The sequence below is a fragment of the Cyprinus carpio genome, chromosome A11 (genome assembly GCF_018340385.1).
Source record: "Cyprinus carpio isolate SPL01 chromosome A11, ASM1834038v1, whole genome shotgun sequence".
In the NCBI taxonomy this organism is placed as follows: Eukaryota; Metazoa; Chordata; class Actinopteri; order Cypriniformes; family Cyprinidae; genus Cyprinus; species Cyprinus carpio.
The window spans coordinates 8,328,277-8,354,821 of NC_056582.1; the positions used below are offsets into that span (position 1 = coordinate 8,328,277).

Consider the following 26,545-nt stretch of genomic DNA (forward strand, 5'->3'; position numbering starts at 1 on the left):
CGTCCTCCAGTCCAATAGGGGGCAGCAGGTCGTAGTAGAGTTTCTAGATGCGGAAAGTATCGACGAACAAAGACGCTCAGTGATGTGCCGCTTCAAAGTGCAGGTAATATTACAAAAAATAAATTTTACCTAAACTTATTTATTTTTTTAAAACAGGAACATGTAGTGTCATAACTGTTATTCCCTTCATTTTGCTCTGTTGTTGTGCAGTATTAGGCATGCTAAGCGTTGGCTTTTATTGACTTCTCAGTGATCGTCTTCACTCTGCAGGTCTTCAGTAAATGCGCCTGCGCTCATAACCTTCAGTCTCACGCATTGTATGATGGAGATCGCGTATGTTTGCGAGTGGGAGAAGAGACCCAAGGTTAACCCATAGACAGTAAAAGAAATGGACACAGCGACCCCATTGGAACTCAATTGAGACAAGTGAAGCCCGTTTTTAGCAATTTTTAGAACTTCCGTTTCTGACGCGCAGACTCAAACTAAGCTTGATGACGTCAGCAACCTGTCTGACAGATGTAAAACCTTCTAGTAGCTGTGCGTGCAAACTGCCATCGTTAATCTTGCAGAGACGGCGAGCTTGAGCGAGGAGTTCTTTGGCGTGAGTGAGCAGGGGAGTAAGTATTCTGATTAATTATTTTGTATAGTATTTTAAAATGTAACGCCAGTACGCCATATCTCTTGACGTCTCCCCGATTGCCTGCGAGCTTCTCCTCCTGTCTGTACGGTAATTTCTCTACTGTGCGACAGAGAGTCGAGTGGTTATGACGCAATCGTTAGCCTATTTTTACAAAAACTGTTTCTACGGGGCCATAATGTAACATAGAAGGTAATGGAGCCCTTTATACATTGTCGTGTATCTTTAGAAATAAATAATGGACAAATAGAGTCTTTAAACGCCTCAGATGTAAAGTTATTCGCTGTCAAAGCGACGCAAAAATGAATGGGAGTCAATGGGATGCTAACGCAAGTGAAGTTCTGCTACAAGATGGCGGCACGCGGCCGACTTCAACTTCCGGTCGACTTCCTTGCCCCCTGGGTTAACCACTGTCCGTCGATCCCTCTGGTGTGCGCCTGGTCCTGCAGAAACCTCATCGCCTTCACCTCTGACCTGAAGAATGAGGAGGACGACAAAGGTCTGGACACTGCCTTTATTACCAATATTACCAGACCTGTTCTGTTGGTGAGTTATACATGAATGATGGGGAAAAACATACACTTCTAATCGGTTCTGAATTAGAGCTACATAGAGCATCAGTGTTTTATGATCAGATACTGTATCGATAGCAGCAATAATAATGAGATGATTCTGATTCCTTTATGAACTGATGGGTTTTCTGCTGCAGATTTGAGTCATATGATACACATCATTGACACTGATCACCCCTGGGATGTGTACTCCATCAACTCTGGTCACACTGAGGTCATTTCCTGCCTGGAATGGGACCAGTCAGGTCAGTCATCTTGATTAATGGATGAATCATGCAATGGGTGAAACATCTGGAACATGTCAAGGTCATATTTCACTCCAAAAATGAAAAATAGGAAACTGTATTTTGCTTGAAGAAACATTATGACTCTGACATTATTATATAAGCACATTTTAAACTACAAGTTCTTATTACTGTTATTTATTAGTAAAAAAAAAATGTTCCCGCTTCAATTCTCATAATTCCAAATAAGTGTTCTTATATTGTAACACAGTAATTTTAGTCTATTACTGCAATGTAATGATTTTATTTAAATTTGCATGTAATAGAGACGGAAGAATAGATGCTGCTACATTGTATAAATACTTTACAGTTTAAATAAAGTTATTATGAAGGCCCTTCTATTTTTAAAGTAAATATTTCATTATAGATTGATGAAAAATGTAAAGGGAAATATAATATTTAGAACCAAAATACTGCAAATCAGGGTTATTATTGTTATCTAAAATTAAATAAAATAATTAAATTGTTATGCTAAAAGAAAATAAATACATATAAATATTACATGAAAAACTCAAACTAAACAAAAATGAGAAATGTTTATAATGAAATATGCATTAAAATTACTATTTGAAAATAATAGCTAAAACTGGAATGAGGATTAGAAACCTAGAAATTAAACAAAAAAAGAAAGAAACTAACATTAAAACTGAAAATATAAAAATAAACTTATGAACTAACTGAAAAACTAATACAAAATATGAATAAAAAAACTATAATAGCATATGAATACTACTGAAATAACACTAAATTAAATAAATTAAGAATAAAATGTACCATTTTATTTAGAAATAATTAAATCCGTAAACAATGTTTTATTGTCACAAGTAAGTCACAATGCAAATAATAATTTTCATTATGCAAAATCTAATTTTTTTTTCTTTTACTTTTAGATTTGGTGTTAAATGTGGCCCAAACATGTTCATGAAAGGTTCTGAAATGGATCTCACTGTTGTGATCATGTGGTTGTGTGTTGTGGTACCCCAGGCTCGAGGCTGTTGTCTGCTGACGGTGAGGGTCAGATCAAGTGTTGGGGCATGACAGAGCACCTGGTGAACAGCTGGGAGTGCACACAGAGCAGCTCAGTGGACGGAGACCCAATCATAGCCCTCTCGTGGTTACACAATGGAGTTAAACTCGCCCTGCATGTTGAAAAGGTAAGGACATCTCCTTACCAACTACATATTAAACACACTAACTAACCAACCAACACCCTGATGTCTTTGTTTCTCTTCAGTCTGGCTCTACGAACTTTGGAGAGAAGTTTTCCTGGGTGAAGTTCTCTCCCTCTCTCACGTTGTTTGGCGGGAAGCCCATGGAGGGCTGGTTAGCAGTGACTGTGAGCGGTCTGGTGGCCGTGTCGGGGCTCTGCTGACGGCCAGCGAGAGCCTGTGCAGGCTGAGGGGCCGCGTGGCGCTGGCTGACATCGCCTTCACGAGCGGCGGGAATATAGTGGTGGCGGCCACAGACGGCAGAAGCTCTTCTCCAGTGCAGTTCTATAAAGTGTGCGTGAGCGTGGTGAATGAGAAGTGCCGCATCGACACCGAGCTCTTGCCCTCGCTGTTCATGGGCTGCACCACCGACCCGGGCCGGAGGGACAAGTATCCGGCCGTCACACACCTTAAATTTCTCACACGCAAAAACTCAGAACAGGTGAGATAATGAACATCAAGCACACTTTCAAAACAAAGAACCATACTTTTTAATACTGTACATTATAATATTGCGATGCGTAAAATCACTTAGTAGTATTTATTAGTTGTTTTAAATGTTTGGAATGTAAATATTAAAAATGTTTTAAATTTAAATCTGTTGTCATTTTTAGACAAACAGTATAGATTTATAATATTGTGTATATATATATATTATTGTTCAGAAGTTTGAGGTATGTAAGATTTCATAATAATATTGTAAGATATTATACAATTTTACAATAACTGTACTATTTTTTTTAATGTAATTTATTCCTGTGATGGAATGCTGAATTTTCAGCATCATTACTACTCTTCAGTGTCACGTGATTTTTTCAGAAATCATTCTAATGTGCTGATTTGCTGCTCAAGAAACATTTTTATTATCACAGATTTTGTGGAAACCGTGATACTTTATTTTTTTTTCAGGATTATTTGATGAATAGAAAGTTCAAAAGAAGAGGATCTATCTGAAATAGAATTTTCTTTATAACATGAATGTCTTTACTGTCACTTTTAATCAGCTGAATGCATCCTTGCTGAATAAAAGTGTTAATGAAATGTACAAAAGTGTTAATGTACAAAATACAATGTCATAATCTAGTATAGATATAGTATCATTTTTGACTATCAGTGTCTGCCAGAAATTGGATGTTAATTCCCTAATTTTCATGCTATAAGCTGTTTTCCCATTATTTTATCGAGCCATGATTTTTTTTGTGATCATTGAAGGTGCTGCTCTGTGCGTCCAGTCAGATGGGCAGCATTGTAGAGTGCTGGTCCTTGCGGAAGGAGGGTCTCCCAGTTAATAATATCTTCCAACATCGATCACCTGTGGGTGAGTTACATTAAACCAGTTCAGTAACCTAAAGTATTACACACTTTTTAAGTTTTAAATGTAAAATTACTATAATGCAATGTTTTTAACACACACACACACACACACACACACACATATATATATATAGTATTAGTGGATTTGATTGAAAGTTGCTGATATCATCAGAAGACAAATGTTTGTCGTTTGTTGTCTTACCAGCTTCAGTGGGTGAAAAGCAGCCAATGATTCTGAAGTGGCGTATCCTCTCTGTAGCGTGTGTCTGCTGTCGCTCTGCCTAAACTTCCCATCTCCATCTCGAACACTGACCTCAAAGTCGCCTCAGATACAAAGTTCTTCCCAGGCCTCGGTACGGCTACGTTATCCTTTCTCCTACTTCTAGGAACATAGCTTTAAGATGGCTTTGGTTGATAATTAATTTGTTGTTCTCAGGTCTTGCCCTGGCATTCCATGATGGGAGCATCCAGATCCTCCATCGCCTTTCCCTGCACACTATGGGAGTGTTCTACGGTTCCTCTGGTTCCTTCCAGCATGTCGGAGAAGAGCCGGCCCTTAAACATCAGAGAGCCAGCGGCCCAACGCTGCACTTCAAAGCTCTTCAGTTCTCCTGGACATCTCTGGCTCTGGTGGGAGTGGACAATCATGGCAAGGTATGACAGCATGAGACCTAGTGATGACAAAAGCACCGTCAGATCTTAGAGTTCACCTCTGATTTCAGCTGCACATGATCCGAGTGACTCCATCAATGGGCCAAATGTTGGACATGAACACACACCTGAGGCACCTGCTGTTCCTCCTGGAGTACGGCATGGTGACGGGATACGACTGGTGGGACGTCCTGCTGCACGCACAGCCCAGCATGGTGCATAAACTTCTAGAGAAGCTTCGCGAAGAATACATGAGACAAAACCAAGCACTCCAGCAGGTAGATCAGTCTGCTATTACAGAGATTTAGACTTCAGATCAGTTTTTTTTAAACTATACTGTGGTTTTTCTGTCTTTCATGGCTTGCGGGGAAGGTTTTGTCCACCCGTATAGTGGCAGTCAAGGCATCTCTGTGTAAACTGTCATCTGCCACTGCAGCAAGAGCCTGTGACTTCCACGCCAAACTGCTCCTCATCGCCATCAGCTCCACGCTGAAGTCTTTGCTGAGACCTCATGTGCTGAACACCCCCGACAAGAGTTCTGGAGACCGACTGTCTGAGATCTGTGCCAAAAACACTGACACCGGTAATAACCTGCCACCCAAAAAATGCTTCAGAGTAGACCCTTTACCAATTATTAATTAATCGTCAGATCATTGTTATTTCATCTAATCACAATTATTATTTAAGATAATCATCTGTTAGACATCTGTTTGAGCAGTGCTTCATACTTCGCTACACTATTGACCAGTGTTGAGGAAAGTTACTTTTTAAAAGTAATGCATTACGATATTGAGTTACTCCATAAAAAAAGTAACTAATTAAGTGACTTTTTTATAATGGAAAGTAATGCACGATGTTACTTTTGCATTACTTTTACTCACCTATGCTGGGCTTGCTTATTTTGTTTAATAACAAAAAACCCAAAAGTTATAATTTTGGCAAATTTATAAAGGCCCTTTCACACCAAAAGTGAAATTAATAAGCTTTAGGCTGAAGGAAGTGCCTCTGTCTCTGCACCTCACTCGGGACAGGAAGAGGTGTCTTTGAATAAATAGGAAAACAAAGGAAGTTGCATTAATCGACTTGTAATGCTTTTACCCCTAACACTGCTATTGATAATAGAACTGTTTTTTGCTTGTGAAATTTTGTGAATGTGAATGCACCTCAATGGCGATGTCTGATCATTTAATGTGTTCAGACATTGATAAGGTGATGATCAACCTGAAGACAGAGGAGTTTGTTCTGGACGGACCACCCCTCCAGTCCCTCCAGCAGCTCATTCAGTGGGTGGGAGACTTTGTTCTTTATCTGCTGGCCAACCTGCCCAATCAAGTGAGCTTGATGACCTTTACCAGCAGTCATTGTGCTGCTAGTTTTGAGTTTAACGTGGTGCTTTATGTCTGAATATCTTTGCAGGGCTCCATTGTGCGTCCAGGGTTTGGGTTCCTGCAGGACGGTGCGTCTCTGGGCATGCTCAGAGAGATGCTGGTGATGATCCGTATTTGGGGCCTGCTGAAACCAGGCTGTTTGCCCATCTACACGGCCACATCTGACAACCAGGACAGCATGTTTCTGCTCTTCTGCCTGCTTACCAAACTCTGGCTCTGCTGTGAGTGAGACCCTCTGTCACGCTTTGAGCCAACATGTCAGCTGAGCTGTTAAAAAATGAACTCTGTTTTGCTGTTTTCTTTTGACTGGCAGCTGGAGATGAGAGTCACCCGCAGGACCCTGATGAGACGTTGATTGATGAGTGCTGTCTGCTGCCCAGTCAGCTCCTGGTACCCAGCATGGACTGGCTGCCCATCAACGATGGCGTCATCACTAAGATCCAGAGCAAACACCAGCTCAGACTGCAGTTCGGCAAACCGTACACCCTGCCTGGAGTCAACCCCAACGCACAGGTGGAGGTGTTCAGGTGAGCCTTTATGGGTTTCCTAAAGGGATAGTTCACCCAAAAATTTCATTTAGTGTTGTCACAGTAGAAATATTTCTGTAGTTGATACCAATACAAGTAAAATTTCAGTTCACAATACAAATTTCGGTACCATAGACTACTCTAAACGGTTTTGGTGGTGTTCAGAGTTGGGTATAACGCGTTACACAGTAAGTTTTGTTGATATTGGGAGTGTATACAAATAATACTTATGTAATTTTTCAGTCAATATTAAATTAATGAAAGAACTATGAGTTTCTCTTTTTAGTGTGTTTTTTTTAGGTTTGATAACTTGAAAAGTAAAGTGAACTTGAAAGTAAAGTAATTAGTAATCTGATTACTTTTTAAATGCAGTAATCAGTAATCCAATCAAATTACAATTTTAAAGAAGTAATTAGTAATTTGTCGTGGATTACTTTTTTTGAGTAACTTACCCAACACTGGTGGTGTTGTTTCAGAAGTCCAGCATCTCAGAGGATGGACCACCTGCGATGTTTACATCTGGGCATCTCTCCGACAGAAGATAGCAAAGCCTGCACCAGGTATCACTTGAAAAAAATTTCCTTAAATTAAAATTTTGACAACAAATTAGTTCATAAAGCCTTTCATTTTTTGTTTAATAAAATAATACACTTTTACACTTTAAAATGTTATTATGTATATTAGGGCTGTCAGTTTAATGTGTTCATTTATTTAATTAGTTATGGAAAACACAATAAACGCACTGGCCCCACCACCAATTCAGTTCAATTCGATTCAAGTTTATTTGTATAGTGCATTTTACGATACAAATTGTTGCAAAGCAATTTTACAGAAAATTAAGTTTCTACAATATTTAGTAGTAGCTTATCAGTGGTGACTGTCAGTTTATGTGCATATGGCAGAAAAATCTTAAGTTTAAATTTAAGATAATGAGCCAAAAATAAAAAAAATTGCTGCATGAGTTTTTGTCTCCTATTTATATCATCTGATGACAAGCGATATCACACGAGCAGCGAGAGCAGATTCACACGTGTTTTTGTCCTGAATTGCACGAGTGCAAATGTGATTTTATACAACAGTTAAGTAAATAAGAAGTTAATGTCGTGTTACATTTTAAACACCATATTGTCTGCTTTTGCTCAGTTTTGCGGACACAAAGATGACCCATTAAAGCCACAGCAGAACTGTTGTGTGTCTCTGAGCAACACACAATTACTAAATGAACCCGCATTTGAACATATTGGGTGAACAAAGGATTCAATCGCCCATTCATAAAGAAAGCCATTTGCTTCATTCATGAATGAATCAGCTGTTTGAACGAATGGAATGAATGAATGACTCAAACGCTTATTCGTGTGACGGAAATTTACTGCCACATACTGCTAAGTTTCTTAATTAAAGTATAAATTAATTAATACATAATTTCATGTTTAAAAATGAATAAAAAAAACTATATTAATAAAAAAACAAATTAAAGGGATAGTTCACCCAAAAATAAAAAAAGCTTCTTTTTATAATATATTTTTCATGCTTTTCTTATGTAACACAATAATGGCTTTAAATTGTTTGTGAGGAATTTCTCAGCCAAATTTGATGTGTGATTAATTAGAATAATTAATATCCACACTGTATAATTAATTAGATGATTTTTTTTTTTTATCAGTTTACAACCCTTTTGTAACATTATAAATGTCTTTTCTGTCACTTTTGATCCATTTAATGCATCCTTGATAAATAAAAGTATTAAAATCTTACTGGTCAGAGAGAGAGAGAGAGAGAGAGAGGTTTTGATGACTGCAGTTTAAAAACAAGTTTGTGAAGGATAAAGGCACTATAAATTAAATTACTTTTCAAACAATAATAAGACTTTTAAACCAACTGCATTGCGGTACATTCTTTTGTGGGTCGGTTAATCTTTCAAATCCTTCATCTACACATATGTAGATGCTGGCGGCTGTACAGAGACTCTGTCTTCACAGACTATATTTAGCAGCACTCCTCAATGAGCTCCTGTCTCTCTGGTCTGTTCAGGTGTGGCTGTGTCACCATGCTGAGATCCCCAAATAAAACCAGTGCCATGAGACAGTGGGAGCAGCGCTGGATCAAGAACTGTCTGTGTGGAGGTCTCTGGAGAAGAATCCCCTTCCACACTAACATAAGTACCAGATTGCCTGAAAACTGGGGAAATGTTAAAGCTACACGGATCTCTCAGTGTGAATGACGTATAGATCTATACAGCAAAGCAGTCTTTATTTTTTTTGAAACTGGGTTTTCTCCAGCCACAGTGTCTGCTAGAGAGAGTGAATAATGTCTTATTTTTTTGCTGTTGTAAATATGAATTTTGTTTTATAAAGTTGTAGTACGTAATAAACATTTTTGTAATAAAATAGTTTTTTTCATCATGAAATTGTCTGTCAACCATAGGGAGGTGCTAAACCTGACAGATACAGCCATGTTACACATCCATCATACTAATCAGCTGACAAATCAGCATTACATCGGTAGATGATCCTGATCCTGCCCACAACAGACCATTAGAATGATCACATACCTGCTGCGGCCACTTCAATAACAGCACTATTTACCTGCAGGGACAGTATGAGGATGTGTCCACAGGAATCGATGTGAAATCAGGGGGTAAAGTGTGTCAGCAAGCCACTGTGCTTTGGCTCTAATTCAAGAGGTCATCATGACACACGGTGCTCTTCAGAGACATGGCCAGCGGGCTGGGGGTTCACACTTTTTCCTTTCAATGCAACCACAGTTGATCTGGGGACCATCTAAAAGCAAAGAAAAGTCATTTCATGATCAGAATGCTCCAAAGGTCATATTATTGTAATGATTTTTAATGGATTTTTCATTCTTCATGTTAAATTTCGAATCCGAAGTTTTTTAAATTTATTTATATGATTTATTAGTTTGAAAGAAATTAATACTTTTTTAAAGGTGTGACACTAAAGATATTGTTTCAAAATATTTTTATTTAGAATAAATGCTGTTCCTGTGAACTTTACATTCGACAAAGACCCCATGGAAGCAGGGCCGCATTAAGACTATAAGGGGCCCCTGGGCTTTACCTCTCGAGGGGCCCTTCCAGGGCTCGACAATAAGGACTGCCCGATTGCCCGAGGCTAGTTTGAATGACGCTCGGGACAGTAGACGGAACGGTCACTTGCCCGATCGGGCCAGTGCTGTAGGGTGTGCGTTATATGTAGTCTATGATATCGTAATTGTTGATTTAACGATCTGATATTATCGAGTATGCATCTCACTTTACAAAAAACAAAACAAAAACACACCTATTCTGTGCACGCATGCACTACGCGACGTAGTCTAGTAGGTTAGACTTGTGCACGTGATTTAGTCTTAATGCCTCAGAATTCAAATATGCCCCTGTATATATTTCATATAATTAATAATTTAATATCTATGTTAACCAATATTTCACAAAGAGTGCCGTTTTTCTCCAAATATATACAAATGTGATGATTTTATTCAGCGTACAGTTTAATAAACAAGAACTTAATATCAAGTGACTTACATTTTAGACACCAAATCGTCTGTTTCACTGTATTTCGCCAACGAAAATGGTTCCAAAGTCCACAGAATTGTTTTGCGTTTCTGAGCAACACTTCCTGATTGAATCAGCCGCTTGAATGAATGGTTGAATCTCAATGATTTGCTCATTAACAGTGATTCGCTGCCACCCACTGGCGGGTTTAATTTCAGGTTTAAAGTGTCTTCATTTTGTTAATAATTCCACAGTATTTAACGTTTTATATTTTCAACATTAAAAACATTTTTATGCATCTGTAACTGCTCTTGACTGATACATTTTTAATAAAAATTTAATCTATTCTATAGTTATACATTAGATTACAACGTCTGTACCTGAAAATCTCTTGTTTAAACCTACATGAAAAACTTGAAAAGCACCATTTATTTTTTCATTTATATGTTTGTTCTGTTGTATTTATTTGTGCTATTACTCGTAATTTGATTATTTTTAACTATTTTATTACTTACTGTTTATTTGTCTAACAATATTTTAAATATAAGTTAATCTAGTAGCTTGCTGTCATTAACTTGCATGATGTCTGTGAGGGTTTTAGTCAGGGTGTGTCAGTCAACACGAGTACAGAGATCTTTTTCATGACTTATTATTGCGATTGAAAAGTAGTTTTAACATCAAGCACGCCCTACACGATTTTCTCATTCATGCATTTTTTTTTTTTTAGTAAAAAACGAAATGTGCCCAAATATCTTGCTTTAAAGAAGTGATACGAACATTAAGTGCAATTAAGTGTTTGCTTCCGTAGGCATACGCAACTTTAATAGTAACAAGAGTGCTTTATTTAAATCATTATGTTAGTATGATAAGGCCTATTTAAATACATGCATGCAGAATCGTTCGCATCAACATTGCAATACATAAAAAATTATTATAATCCACAGCTCTAGTGTGGTGGCTAACTAACTACTGGGAGCTACACCAAGTTGTTAAGTTTAAAAGGAGTTAATTATTTTGATAGACTATCATATCTAGCTACTGCTGCCAGCCTGCTAGTATATCACCTGTAAGTGGCAGTGATTCCCTTTCCCCTTCACCATTATCTGCATCTTCATCTTTCCCTGGGCATGCGTTAAAAATATGATGTTAGTTTCGGAATTTTTTTAAACAAACTGTTCTGACGTTCTACTTTATCTTGTGCTATTTTTCTTTTTTGCGAACCACTTTCATTTTTACGAGACATTGCTGTCACATTAGATTAGCTATTAGTTATTGTCATCATTAGAATAGGCGCCAATTATCTTATAAAGAATACAACGTAAGTATGTCACGAGAGTTCGATACAGGCCAATAACTGAATGCTTTCAGACAATGATGAATTTTATTGGATTTCAGAAAATTAAATAATGCCCACTGTTACAGTAACAGTGAGCATTATTTAACAGTGTTACTGATGATTGCAGGGTTCTTTGAGTGAGAGGGTTTGACTGGCACTTCTCGAGCAGGACTTGCAACGCCCGCACGTGCATTCAAAGCAAAGCGATAAAGCGTAATTTTAAGGGACAGCCAACGAATTATAAAATCCGATTACAATATTTTCCGGCATCATCGGGGCCCTCCCCCAGCCCGGGGCCCTGGGCTTAAGCCCAGGTAAGCCCTTGCATTAATGCGGCCCAGCATGGAAGGTAATTTCACTGTTTACAAAACATAAGCAACATTATAATAATCCGAAATGTTTCTTGAGCAGCAAATCAGCTTATTAGAAAGATTTCTGAAGGATTCAAATAAAAAGCAGTGATTTAAAATTATAATAAAATATTGCAATATTACTGTTTTTACTGTATTTTTGATCACATACATGCAGTCTTGGTGAAAATAAGAGACTTCTTTCAAAAATATTTTTAAAAGGTTTGTTTCATTTTTACCACCCCAAACTAAAAATTTAGTAAATGTTATCCATGAAAGATAAAAAAATTAATTATGATATATATTTGGCTTTTAATATTGAGGGGCCGGTCTAAAAATGCAGTAAGTTTTGTGTGATGGGTAAGTTTAGGGTAAGGGGATACCCTTAACTGTCACCGTCCCACCTGTGGGACGCTTGGCGCTCTTTTTTTTGTTGTTGTCCTTTTTCTCTATAAAATCTTTTAGTAATCATCATAAATTATATATCATTTGAAAGCTTAGAAGCCCAAGATTCATCCTGTGAAAACCATTTTGAAATCTGACATTGTGTTACCATGGAAATTGTATTTTAAAATCTTAAGGCGGTCTCCTCCCCCTTAGTGGGCAGTGTCAAGTGTCATATTACAAAATGCATTACGGTCTTTTAGAATCAAAACTTTTTATAATCTTGGCAACAAACATATAATTGGAAAGGTCTGTGTCTCGGGATTCCATATTTTGGTTATTTTGACATAGAAGTAAAATTCACAGAGAAATCTAGAGAAAAATTCATTAAGCAAAATTCAAAGTAGTTTTGATGGCTCCCAGTGGCTGTTTGTGGTATGACGCCCTAAATAAAATCTCACAGGAACCTCTTTTTTTTTCTTATCAACTTCAAATTTGGAACATAACGTATTTAGACACAAGGCTTTAATTTTATACCAATTTAGAGTAAAACCTGTTATGTAAAATATTTATAATAAATAAAATAAAATTAATATAGCACATTTTATTTAGAGTACATTTAAACTTCTATAACTTTTTTATCCTTAAATTTAAAAAAAAAAAAAAAAAAAGTGTTACTGTGTGTGCGCGTGCACATGTTTAATCGATTTGGATGACACATAGAACAGATTTGTGTCATTTATTCTATCTTCACAATTCAAAGGAATAAAACACATGCAATCGACATCTTTGGTTATTTGGTGGTCCCCAACAGGGCTGAATGGGAAAATGTTTGTAAGGCTACAGGAAACAGGGCATTATGAGGTTTAGAGGTGTTCACGTGTGTTTTCACCCCCTCACTGGACATAAGTTAAATCAGTTCATACCCTTCCCTACCCACCCAGTTACCTGTGCAGTAGCATGTTACCACTGCTGGAGGAGATCAGTGCAGATCACACTCAGAAGATGCTTAGACGACTGCTGAGGATGGAACGATTTTACATTGAGATCAATGCAGCTTCATGCAGCATTGACAAATCATATATCTGATAGTGCGGTCCTTCTGCTACTGGATGTGTGACAGCAGGAGAGCAGCTGGAACAGCATCTCAGTGAGTTGAGGAATATTGTGGTTGGCTCCAGCAGTCAGGCATATAACAGAAGGTCCACGGCTGCGTGACTGTTCCGTGGAAAACGTGAGCAGAAAGAGGAATGTGAACTGAACGAGCTGCAGTCTGACCTCGAGAAGAAGGATTACACTGGGAATTGTCACTCAGGATATCCCCGTTCCGTCAGGGAATCGCCTGTTTTTTTGCAGTCAAGGTGAGATTTTTCCGGTTTTCTACCTGCATGATGAACAGCAGTGAAATAAACAAGGTACTCCCGCGTCGCGTCGCGTCCAGTGGAGATGCGGTATTATTACGATAAATGATCACTGAGATTGTCGCAGTGTCAGTGACTGCTGTTCGGCAGCGATTCTAGTTTTACATAACAAGCAACATCTCAGATATTTGTCAGGCAAATCCACGTAAACATGAGTATGGATCTCGTTATGGACTGCAGGTCCTTCAGCGCACCGATGGACAGTGATTCTCTCAAGCTCTCAGTTCATCTGACAGCTGATCAGTTCCTGAGTGATTAAAAGACTCATTCTATTCAATGCAATCACACAGCCAGTCAGTTTGCATACTTATTTGTTTCTAACCTACCTAAAATTTAAAATATTACATATGAATTAATATTTTATATAGCCTACATTTTATATGTATTTATTTTCATACCAATGAATAAGTCCAATTTTATATTACTGTATTTACTATTTATATAGCCTAGTAAATGTCATAAATGTAATAATATTGGCATTATCTATCTATCTATCTATCTATCTATCTATCTATCTATCTATCTATCTATCTATCTATCTATCTATCTATCTATCTTTCTGACTCTCTATCTAAAATTCACAATATTACAAACTAATATTTTATATTCATTTTATATTATAGATTTATATTAATTCATAAATACATTTTATTCTACTGTTTTTGCTATTTATATTCAATAAATGTAATAATTTTAGCATTATACAAATAATTTATGCATAAAATTATATATTACTGTATTTACTATATATATATATATATATATATATATATATATATATATATATATATATAATGTTAATATTATATTAATAGATTAAATTATATTAACTAAATATAATTTAAGATATTTTAATAAAAATTCACAAATGCATTTTTAATTTAAATGAAATTGTATTAATATTAAATTATATATTCCCTGAACAATAATCAACGTGTTACATTGTGTCAATGTAATCAGAATTGCCAGTGAAATCATTGCCATCTTTCTCATCATCAGTGAACATTACCGAGACTGATCTGTCTCTTTCTTATCTGATTACATTATTGATTTTTCCTCAGTCTCTTCACTTCAAGTGTATAATAATTCTGCCTTGACTGGTTATCGTGGCTTGAAATGTGTATCGACCCATGTATTGTTCCGCAGTGTCTTGGGTCAATTTGCTTGGATTCTTGGGACAAATCAGGGTTAGAAAGTAGCTGTGTTGCACAACTCACTCTTTAACCCCACTTTCACTGGAAACAGATTTGTGTGAGAAACCCAGTCAAGTTTAATTAACTTTCTCCGCAGTCAAAGCCCCGTGCTGTGAGTATGTGTGAGCACAAACACTGTCTTTTTTGGAAAGAACTCAGTGCCTATGGATTCCTCCCTAAAAGTCACACACACACACACACACACACACACACACACACACACACACACACGCACACACACACACACACACACACACACAGACAGACAGAAATCTTTTGCATGTGAGACATATGCAGCTCTTCGAGATAAACAGAGCTCCCAGTCTTGAAAACAGGCTCCCTGCTAATTTCAGCAGAGCCCTGCTCACTGCCACTCGAGAGTTGGGAGGGTCTTCAAGTGCCTTGTTTAGTTGATTTGGCAGAGAGCACAAAACATTCTCTCTACGCCTGCTCGAACAATAGCCCACATCAACATTTGTTCATTGTGCTCTTTTGAGAATATTCTGAAAGGAGCTGTTTATTTAATTTTTTTACCCTCAGGCACACAGGCTGTTATCCATTTATTCAGGTGGGCCTCATTCTGTTTCAGATGAGAAAATAATAATTTGATCATTTCTGTGCAGGCCTTTTCCTGTGGATAAAGGACACATATTTTTGTGTATGCAGGGGTTGTGTATGCAGAGATGCTGAAGAAGGGAATCGCTTCTCACTCTTCTATAATAAATAATAATAATATAATAATAACATGTATAATCTCAAACTCGTTACTTATTCCAGAATAATTCTTACTTCAGGCTGAATTTCTCAATATAATTAACACGTTTGGGAATATTTTGAATAAAAAAGGAAAAATTTAATAAAACATAAGCCTACATCAGTTATTCACAATATATATGTGTGTGTGTGTGTGTGTGTGTGTGTGTGTGTGTGTGTGTGTGTGTGTATACATATACACACTTACAATTATATTTCAAAAATGTAAATAAGACAAAGATAATTACAGTATACTAGAATTATACTGTAACTCCTAGAATGGATCAAATTAACATAAAATTCAAATTTAAGCAGATACAGACATTTAGGGAGCTATAAGAACTTCTGTGAAAAACAAACCAAAATTATAGATGACATGTTACACTCCTGGTTGCATCCAATTTATTGTCCAATCAAATGCTTTCTAGGATGAGAACGTCCATCTCTCGCTAATACGCCTCCTGACTAGCAAATTTGTGGCTGTGACGTGCAGTAAAAAACCTGCACTCGTCAAATCATTTAATGGGGTTCTTAAAATGAACTCATGTGTTGACAGAATAACTTTAGAAGACCAGCACCATGATGACTGCACGTGAAAAAATCAAGAAGAAACCGCCCAAAGACAGTCTGACGCTGCTTCCCTGCTTCTATTTTGTAGAGGTGTGTGCCACCATTTATTACCAGTTTAATAGTTCAACAGAGCAATTAATCTCAGGTAATTACATTACACACTCTAAACAACTGGGCTTCCTCATTTTCTTTGAAGACATAATTGAAATGCATAACAGCAGTCAGTTTGAGTGTGCTAGTGTTTACCTTCCACCACATTGTCAGCCCTGGAGTACAGTACTCTGTGCTGACATTTAACAGCCATCTGCCACAGTTGCTCTACAGTAATTAAACTGTGCTCTGGTGTTGATATGTTTGTGTATTATCAATATTTAATATCTGTTCGTACTTGAGAAAAACTGGCAATTTAGTACTTTTAAAATTGATAAAGACTATCTCTCTCTCCTGAGAAAATAGCTTCCCATTGTGGCGTCCTCCATGGTTTCTCTGTACTTTCTGGAACTGACGGATGTGCTCCAGCCGGCGCAGGTGGGATTCCGCTGCCGTGACCGTTCACTCAGCATGCCGTACGTGGACAGCGGTGATGAGCTCATCCCTCTGCTCATGCTCCTGAGTCTGGCGTTCGCCGGCCCTGCTGCCTCTGTGAGATGAAAGCAATCATGACAGCTTCATTGCATTTAATTCTATGTAACATTTGTGACCTAAATAGATTAAATAAATTAATAAAGGTCCAGTTCACCCAAAAATGGAAATATTGTCATCAGTTACTCAAAACCTGTTTCTTTCTTCTGTTGAACACAATAGAAGATATTTTGAAGAATTAGGTAACCAAACAATTGATGGTCCCCACTGACTTCCATAGTATTTTTTTTTTTTAGTATTTTTCCATACAATGGAAGTCAGTGGCTACCGTCAACTGTTTGATTACCTCATTCTTCAAAATATCTTCTTTTGTGCTCAACAGAAACTCATACAGGTTTGGAACAACTTGAGGGTGAGTAAATGATGACAGAATTTGAATTTCATTCAATCTCTTTAAAGTTTCATTCAATCTCTTTAAACACATTTCTTTACATTCTATCAAAATGTAATAAATGGCTTCTCCGCTGTAAAGACACAACCTTAGGCCAAAGTTATATATTTGTTAACATTTAATATCTGAAATAAATGCATTAGATTTAATCATCCTCAAATTACATTTACGCATGCCAAAGTCAAATTATGATTAACAATTAGTCAATTTCTCTTGTTGTCTTGTGATCAGATCATGATAGGTGAAGGTCTACTGTATTGTATGCAGTCCAAACTGAAGGTCCGTCCAGGGATTGAGGGAAGCATAAATGCTGGTGGATGTAATTTTAACTCTTTCCTGCGGAGAACTGTTCGTTTTGTTGGTATGTAACACTTTTATCATTGTAAGCCAATGTTATATCACAAAAACCCAGTGTGTTTGATGGTAAAATATGAAGGGGCTGAATCTGAGGGACGATTAGTGTGGATTTACAGTATAATTGTATAATATCATAAACTATATAATAATGAAGTATAATAATAAAGTATAATTTTAGTTGTTTACAATGTGATTTTAACTGTAGAAATGTAAAAATAAATGACAATTATTTGTATTTTGCGACTTCAGAGTAAATTTTATTGTGATGTGCTGTAAAACTGTATACAGCTATAGCATTTTTATTGTAAGAAATGATTACAAATCTAGGAAAAACCTTGCATTTCTGAAACTGCAACACTAAAAATCTGAACAGGAGTGATGCAGATGAACATTTTGTAACATGAGTCAGGCACAGAGTGTTATATGAAACTGATGAAATGAGTCATCGATGTTTCGCTCCTCATGATCTGTGTCTTCTTCTAGGGGTTCATGTGTTCGGTCTTTGTGCAACAGCACTGGTTACTGATGTCATCCAGCTGGCCACTGGCTACCACACACCATTCTTTCTCACAGTGTGCAAACCCAATTATACCGTCCCAGGTGTGTCCTGTGACAAGAACCCTTACATCACCAAAGACATTTGCTCTGGCCAGGATCAGCATGCTATTCTGTCTGCCAGGTAATTGCATGTTTAGCTACTGAATAAAATCTGATTATGTGATCAGCTTCAGCCTTCTACAGTCACCATTTTCTTTCTCCCTTTTGTGGTTTTCTTCCTGTAGAGCACTCCCTACTCACCTCTTTTATTAAACCTATAAACATTTGACATTGACTTCTGCTGCATATCTGGTCTAGACTTACTCTAGTTGTTTGCTTTCCTTTATGACAGGAAAACCTTCCCTTCCCAGCATGCAACCCTCTCTTCCTTTGCTGCAGTTTATATTTCAGTAAGTCTCTTCGACACCGTTTCAATGTGTGTTTACTAGATGTACAGTAAATACTATATACAGTACTGATTGTACTGTTGATAGAAATAATGAACAGCCAACATAATAGATGTGCATGGAAAAGACATCACATATGCATTGACACAAGTAATAGATTTCAACACGGATCATATTTTTAAGAAGGATGTGATTTAATATGCTCTGTTGCGTTATGTTTGCTAGATTAGAGAAAGTCTAATTATAGGTAAGTGCTTCACATGTCTAGCTTTTGGCAGGATCCACTTCATGCAACAGACGTAGGGATAAGTTGTTACTGCTCCCACCTTCCGCTTGTCGGACTGTCAGAAGCTGCAAGGCAGCGTGTTATTAATTTGCACATGACAGCTGGAGACCCATACTGCTCTCTGCTCTTCTAGATGTACTTCAACTCAACAATCTCTGATAGCACCAAGCTGCTCAAACCCGTTCTGGTGTTTGCCTTTGCCATTGCGGCTGTGTTGACGGGACTCACTCAGATCACCCAGTACCGCAGTCACCCTATCGATGTTTACGTTGGGTTCTGTATTGGTGCTGGAATTGCCGCATACCTGGTAAGTTATTGGTTTGCTGGTGTATTTTTGCAGATGTGGTGTAGTGTATTTGGTCAGCCATCTTCCATTTAATATCTTTTGACATGTTACTATTGAGTGTTTTGTGCTACTGAGTGTTTTACCCAAGTAGAAGATGTTCCTGCATCTGGGGATAGGGGCTTAAACAACTTTTAGCAAACTGTTCTGTCAGGACTAGGGCTATGACAGTTTACTTTTGTAAGGCAGATGCTTAAATGCTAAATAAAAAGGATGCAAGATTCAGTGCATTCAAGATATACATTTCACAAAGTCATGCATTACCTGGGAACTGGACCCATTGGACTCTGGTAGTGCAATGCTTTACTGTTTGAGCTACAGGAACACAGTTTGATTGTAATTTTGTTTCACAACCAGCCAGGAACATAACCTACATGACAAAATCACATTTTGGGTATTCCTAGCTCGAGGGTTTTCACACCATTTCTGGATCCTCCCCAACACTGCACAATTTGGATGATTCCTTTTGCTATGCCTTATATTTCAAAGGCTGCATCCTTCGGAGATTGCATTTGGTAACCACATACATCACTGAGGCTGTCTCAATTAAGAAAAGTAACCATTACATTCCAAAGTAAACATTCACACCTCAGAAAGAATAAATTTTATGTTTAAAATGTTTGTTTTATTTTTATTTTTTTTAATGAGACATCTTCAAGGACATATACAGCCAAAACATATGACCTCTGGAGGGTGCAGGCTTCGAAATGACACACTAATCAAGGTGTTCAGGATTACTGCACATTAAAGACAGGTCTATTAATGCAATGACCATGCTACAAATTTGATTCCTGGGGAACACAAAGACTGATACAAAACATAATGTTACAAAACATAAATGCCACTGAAAGCAATATGTCACTTTGGATAAAAACATCCACCAAATGAGTGACTGTGATTTGGCCAATTAGAATTATAGACCAACACCTTGTCCTAGAACAATATTCCTGTTGGTCAAACAGGACTAATCCTATCCTTAATGCCAACCCTAACCTTGGTTGATATGTATGTTGTTCAAGCTCCCACCCCAGCCCTAAGTCTAACCTGAAATGTTTGAAAGAAATAGTTCTGAACTAATCAAAGTTAAGGAGACACTTTAGTTTAAATCTTTAAATCATTCCAGGCTTTCCATGCTGTTGCCAACTTCAAATCTCCAGAGGACACTGTCATCCCACAACCCCCTCCTCTGCAGAAGGATGCTTTGAGGGCTCTGGCCCAGAGAGGCCACGACTCAGTCTATAACAAAAGCCACGCCTCTGAGAGCAATGAGGAAATAACATCACCAGCATCTCTAGATGGGCTGAACCGGCCTGTACAGCGGGAGAAAACTTCATTGGGAAGCTTAAAGAGAGCCAGTGTGGATGTGGAGCTACTGGCGCCTCGCAGCTCAATGGGTAAGGAGACAATGGTAACCTTCAGCAACACATTACCACGTGCTACAGCCCCAGAAGAGCCAACGAGGCGTCTGGTGACAGTACCTGTTCCAGTACCACTGGACCCAATGAGGTCACAGCAATTAGTGTCTGAATGGAAACAAAAGTCAATGGAGATGCGAGGTGGCAGCTTGCCCGATGAGGACACCAGCGAGCAGGGCTCAGATGGTGGCAACGACACAACCACAGAGGAGGATAGCGTCCACTCTTCACTCTATTCGTCGGTTCAACAATCACCCAAACCTGCTAACCCACCTGCAGGTGCAAGAGTAGTGATGCCCCCTCGTCCCCCAGCACAGCCCTCGGTCCCCCCGCCTGTGTCCCCTAAAAGCGCCAGCACTCGGGCCAAATGGCTGTCCATCACAGAGAAAAGTGGTGCTAATATTCCAGTTCTTAAGGCAGGAAATCAGCCTCGGATCATGCAGGTCATTGCCATGTCAAAGCAACAGGGACTCCTGTCTGGATCAGCCAAATCCTCAGAGACTTCGTCCTCTTCTGGTACAGAATCATCATCTAATCATTCAGAACGTGATAGCAGTTCAGGCATCATCACGGTTGATGCCCACGCATCCCACCTCCCTGTAGTTCGTATGACCTCCAACCCCAACAACCCCTGGGAGTGGAGAGGATCTTCTGATGGAAACATGGCCGAGTCGTACGAGCTTAAAAACCTCAACCGTGAGGGTTCCTGCAGTTACCGTCACGTCAGAAGCATCTCTCCTTGCTCCTCCATCAGTGAGACTGACCACAGGCCGCCCCAGCCTCCTCAACCCCCCCAGCCACCACTTCCCCCTCAACTCCCACCGGTGGGTCAAACCTCAGAGGGTCGCAGTCTGCGCCGCAAGACCCCTCTAGTTCTGCTGGATAGAGAGGGCAATCTGAACCACACTGAACAGGTCAACTACTACAAAAAGCTACAAAGTGGCAGGCATTTCAAAGAGTGACAATGTGTTAACATATATTTGAGCACAACTACACTTTTTGGTCTTTGGGTTTTCATTTCTTGATTTGATTCCATGAGCAATATCTGAATAACCGGATCCACTACACTTTGAGTCAGTAGAGCTTTTGAGAGATCCTCCTTCTGATGACTTAAGAGCACAACGGTTTTTGTCCGTTGTTTTGATAACTACATTATCGAAATTCCCATCATTTGTATTGTGTTTACATAATATCCATATTAACAAATTCCAACAAGGCAGATTGTAAAATAAGGTTTGGGTTTATTTTTATTGCTGCTTTTTTTTGGTTCATACTTAAACGTGTGACTGAGATGTCAATTTGAATTTATGTGTATGTGTGTTTACGCACGATTGTTTAGTGTATGTTGTAGTGATACAATAATATTAGAAAATATTTGATTGCCTTGTAGCTCTCATGGTGAAAAGCGATTTGAATTATTTTGTTGGCTCTTTATGAATGATAATTGTTCTGAAAAAGGGTACCGTCCTTCATTCTACATCTGACTATAATTGCTTATAAACTGTTCTGGAACATTCTGCAAGTCTACTGAAGACTCCCTGTGTAAAACGGTGGTAATATGGAAGCACTTTGAATAAGCACTTATAAATCACTTCACCCTTTGTGTGTAAACAAGTGAGGTGAATTGGATTTTCAGTGAAATATTCCAAAGGAATATTAGACTTACTTGGACTCTTTACGGAAAGTATTTTCTCATAATTCATCATGTACCTTATACTGGAACATCAGCTGAACAACAGGTCCATTGAAGGATTCACTGCAGGTTTTTTTTTTTTTTTTTGGTGTAAATCACAAAAAGAATTTCTACAAACTCTCTGGGATTTATCTGTAATAGTTAGCGGTCTCCTTGTCATGCTGTTTCCCAGAGGTTCTCCTCTAAATGAACATGATGCATGTTATGTGAGTGTCGTCAAGGTGGAAGTGAAGCCTTGTCAGTGAAGAATTTCAATCTGTTCTAATGTACATGTGCAGCTGTCACTGCAGGTTGAATTCTGTGTGTGTCAGCTCTCTCTTCACGGTGCTCTGAGCTGCTCCTGGATCTCTGTAGATGGTTGTCCGTAATGGATGCTTTGTGCTGTTGATGCAGTGTCTGAAAAAAGACAACAAAAATGACAACAATAAACAAGCTGCTGTAAATTAAAATAGATGTAAACTGCAATCCTTGCCCCTCCCTTTAATGCACTGAAATATTTTCTTTTCATCTTTATAGACTTCTTTCATTTATAAACTGAAACCTGCCTACAGCAGGTTAGTGGTTGGTTATGTAGACATTTGAGAGTGAGTGGTAAAAAATTCTGAGCCATTCGTTCTGCCTTCAATTTAACATCTCTGAAATGGTGCCTTTTCACAGTATACAGCAGCATCTCCATCACAGTACTGGGACATTAGTACACACCTCAGGGTGAGCACCCCCTGTTGGCCTCACTTCTCGCAGCAATTTAATTCTCATAATAATACTCCCATCCAGGTACTGGCCAAGCACAACACTGCTTAGCTTTAGTGACAAACCAGTTTAGAGCTGCAGGGTGTCAGGTTTTCCAATGCAAGCAAAAAAAAAAAAAAAAAGCTTTTGATAGATGAGAGGAGCCACTGCTTATGCTTAGGGCACTCAAACTCCCCAAGTTGTCCCATACACAACAAACCTGCATTTTATGTTTTAAAATGAATTAAACACGGTCTGATTTTATTTATTTATTATTATTAATTGTGAGAACAGATTTTATAGTTTACTGTTGTTCATCTAACAATCCATTGATGCCCGACAAGATAAACAATATATGTTTTGTGAATTTACAAGAGCCATTTACAAGTTTATTAAGTGCACATGTTTTTGTTTAATCATTGTCATTTGATTAAGCAAGCTCCCAGAAGCATAATGACTCTGGAGGTCGAAATGATCATACTTAACCTCAGCACAGCCCTGGCAAATATTTACAGTAATTAACCAGAAATATTAACCAATAAAATACTGCAGGCGTTTAGGTTTGATTCAGTATATGACATGCTTGCATTTGAGATCTGATTTTTAAACAGCCTGATTTCTAATTAAAACTGGATTTTTAATCTCTCCACCACAGATAATTTCTAGCCCAGAGCATTTTATAGCATTTGCAAGACAATCTTGCTGAGGTCATACTTTAAATTCTTATTAATTGCAGATTAAACCAAAGCACTGGCAGTGCAAGCATTCCTGAACATAAAATGCAGCTTGAATATGAAACTTTTAGATGCAGGATGTGGCAAGCCACCAATAATAAAGTGGCAGGAAGAGAAAGAAAAATCTACTACTGCAAAGCGCACCATCTGTGGGAGATTGTTTTTACTCAGATTAAAAGAAAACAGTGATTTACAGTATGGCAAATGATTGCAGTGATTTTACCAAAAAATAAATGTTTTATTTTTGAGACATCTATTATGCCTCGACAGCATCCCACACCTGGGGTTTAATTATACTGTTGCAATGCTTTGAGTGAGTACTGTAGAGATGCAAAGGATGTTCTTTTCTCCTCTAGAGGTATCAACAATTAGCTTGCTGTCAGTCCAGATGAATGTCAGACATTTCAAGACTATAAGTTTACAGATCTCTCAATATCGCACTGCTACATCTCAAAGAGACTGAAGATGTAGTCTGCTAAATGAATAAATGTTCTGATCATTAGGCATGCTTATGCTGGCTTACAGATATATGTAATAATGTTTCGAGCTTTTTTGTGTCATATCATGACCTCTCAAAAAGCCAGCTGTGTATTTGGCCCTATTTTGGTATTATGAAATCTACCTGGCACCAGTATGTGCTTCTTCCACCTAGTCAACTCTGACGCCTACATGCGCTCTCCAAACATGAGCAGTGCCCACGCCATCCACTGCAACTTTGGTGAAGTCTGCAAAAGCACAAACAGAGCTCTAGCTGTTGCTATGGTGACAGGGTTGAGCAATGGGGGCCTCCAGTGCAGAGCAATTTATCATTTTAATAAGAACTATATGTGTGTTTCAAGGGGCGGGTCTAGGCTTACAATCATTGGCGTTCAGTTCATTTGATTACACTGTATGCATTTGAAAGATGAGAGGTTGAAATGTATTTTGAGCCCCTACAAAAGCTTCCTTTATTTTCAGCTGTGAGAGCTGAGAGCTGTAGGCTGGGTTTATTATGTGATATCTGATGTAATCCTTTTTCAAAAGATGAGACAGAAGACCCTCTGGAATAATGTCACGTATTAATAATATTAAACAGAAAGCTGTCACTTCACTTTATTTATTTCATATTCTTAATTAGGGTTTATATTCTTAACTTGGAAATATTTCTTCTTGGCATAAATTCTTATCAAATGAATTTTGGTGTTGACTTTCGCTCGTCCCCTCCTGGTATTCAGTGTACTCATCCTGATTAAATTCAAGTTGATAAAATTTTCAAGAGCTTTAATGAAGACAGCGGCCCTTTGATCTCCAGGTGCTTCGACTGCTCATGGTGTTAAAGCTTTTATTTTGCAAAGCACTTTTCCTGAGCTCTAAATAAGTATCAAATTGCTTAAATAGTGTATTTAACATTTTTTATAGATTCAGTTCAAGATTTAGCACAAGGGTTTAGTGCAAGAAGAAAGGATATTCTATCACCAAATTATAATTCTCCTGTTTTTAATTTTTGGGTTAACTTAAGAGTTCTATGTTTGTTAAAAAGTATACCAATGTTCTTACCATATTCATTTGATAATAAAACAATGTTATTTTCCAAATGCTTGGAAGTCAGCAGTAAATGCACCTATATTTAAGACTGGTGATCCTACTAATGTAACCAACTATAGACCTAGTATTCTTCCAGTGGTTTCCAAAGTAATTGAAAAGGTAATCTGTAATCATTTAATAGAGTATTTAATTATATGCAGTTCAGATTTAGGGCACACCATTCTACAGAGATAGCAAACTGTTACTTTGTTGAACAAATTTAATCCAGTCTTGACAGGGAAGGTGTTGTTGGTGCTGTCTTCCTTGATTTTAAGAAGGCTTTTGATACTGATAATAATTATAATGTACTTTTATCTAAACTGTCAAAGTAAAATTTTTCTATTAACACATTAACATGGATGAAATTTAAGTAAAAAATGTACAAGAATCAATGACATATGGTCATCCGTTCTTGACTCTTCTATTGGAGTACCACAGGGATGGATTCTTGGACCAATTTTATTTAATCTATATATTTATGATCTACCTATGGTACGCCCAGAGGTCAAAGTTTAGATGTACACAGATGAAACTGTTATCTATACTTATGCTAAGACAAAAGAACAAGCTGCTATCAAACTTACTGCTGCATTGAACAAAGTCTCAGACTAGTTAACTCACTCCTGTCTTACTCTTAATGTGAATAAAACTTAGGGAATGTATTTTTCTATTAAAAGAACTGATGAGCATCAACCAGATATTTTACTTAAAGTAGAAGCAATAAATATTGTTGAGCATTTTGAATATTTGAATATCATCATAGATTCTAACTTAAATCTTAGGAAACATATAAAAAGGTTTTTAGAGGTGTTAAAGCAAGCTTAATGATTTTTAGGAATATTAGGTATCAGTTACCTTTGGCTGCTGCTAAACTTTTTATGCACACCATGATTCTTCCGCATTTATCCTATTGTGCTACAAGATGGTCTCAAACAAGCGTAACAACATTAAAACCATTATAACCTCTTTATAAACAAGCTGTGAAAGTTCTGTATGTAAAAAAAAAAAAAAATAGTTATCACATTTTATAGCCACTATTGACGTTTGAAAGTTTTGTATTTTTTGCAGATATGTGTTTGATGTATAAATTAAATCATGATCTTGCACCACCACCTCTTAAACATTATGTGACTTTCTGTTAATGTGTTCAGCTAAATTTAAGTACTTACAAGTATCATGCAGCTTCAAAATCAAATATGTATTTTAATTTAATTTTCATTATTTTATTTCATTATTATCTGTCTGTCTTGCAGACTGCAGACACAAGACTTCATGACTTCCATGATCAGGACTGAGAACTGCTTTCACTGTAAAAACTTCCATTACAATTACAAAATTATATTATATAT

General features: G+C 37.6%; 1 protein-coding gene, 2 long non-coding RNA genes and 1 pseudogene across 3 annotated transcripts in view; 2 read left to right on the top strand and 2 right to left on the bottom strand.

The window, feature by feature from the left end:
* On the top strand, positions 1-9,308 carry LOC109067473 (annotated as a pseudogene).
* LOC122146700 lies at positions 6,463-13,249 on the bottom strand. Its single transcript, XR_006161216.1, has 4 exons — positions 13,111-13,249; positions 9,167-9,361; positions 7,034-7,147; positions 6,463-6,600 (listed from the first exon to the last, which is right to left on the bottom strand). It is a non-coding gene; the product is annotated as an uncharacterized LOC122146700 (long non-coding RNA).
* LOC109062143 (phospholipid phosphatase-related protein type 3-like) lies at positions 13,218-26,308 on the top strand. The gene is made up of 8 exons (XM_042767005.1): positions 13,218-13,523; positions 16,086-16,189; positions 16,556-16,741; positions 17,364-17,493; positions 17,973-18,168; positions 18,379-18,436; positions 18,853-19,026; positions 20,186-26,308. Exons 2-8 carry the CDS (start codon positions 16,109-16,111, stop codon positions 21,437-21,439), a joined length of 2,079 nt encoding a protein of 692 aa, XP_042622939.1. The 5' UTR covers positions 13,218-13,523; positions 16,086-16,108; the 3' UTR covers positions 21,440-26,308.
* The window catches only part of LOC122146699, a 6,662-nt gene continuing 2,547 nt past the window's right edge, over positions 22,431-26,545 (bottom strand). The window contains exon 3 of the long non-coding RNA XR_006161214.1: positions 22,431-22,566. This is a non-coding gene — a long non-coding RNA (uncharacterized LOC122146699). The remainder of the gene's footprint in view (positions 22,567-26,545) is intronic.

What these genes read in the sequence shown, in the direction of transcription:
- LOC109062143 (XM_042767005.1), top strand. Translation starts at nt 16,109, where the DNA reads ATGATGACTGCACGTGAAAAAATCAAGAAGAAACCGCCCAAAGACAGT. An exon ending in TTGCTGCAGTTTATATTTCA is followed by an intron (nt 18,437 to 18,852) that starts GTAAGTCTCTTC and finishes CTGCTCTTCTAG; the next exon opens with ATGTACTTCAACTCAACAAT. An exon ending in CTGGAATTGCCGCATACCTG is followed by an intron (nt 19,027 to 20,185) that starts GTAAGTTATTGG and finishes AAATCATTCCAG; the next exon opens with GCTTTCCATGCTGTTGCCAA.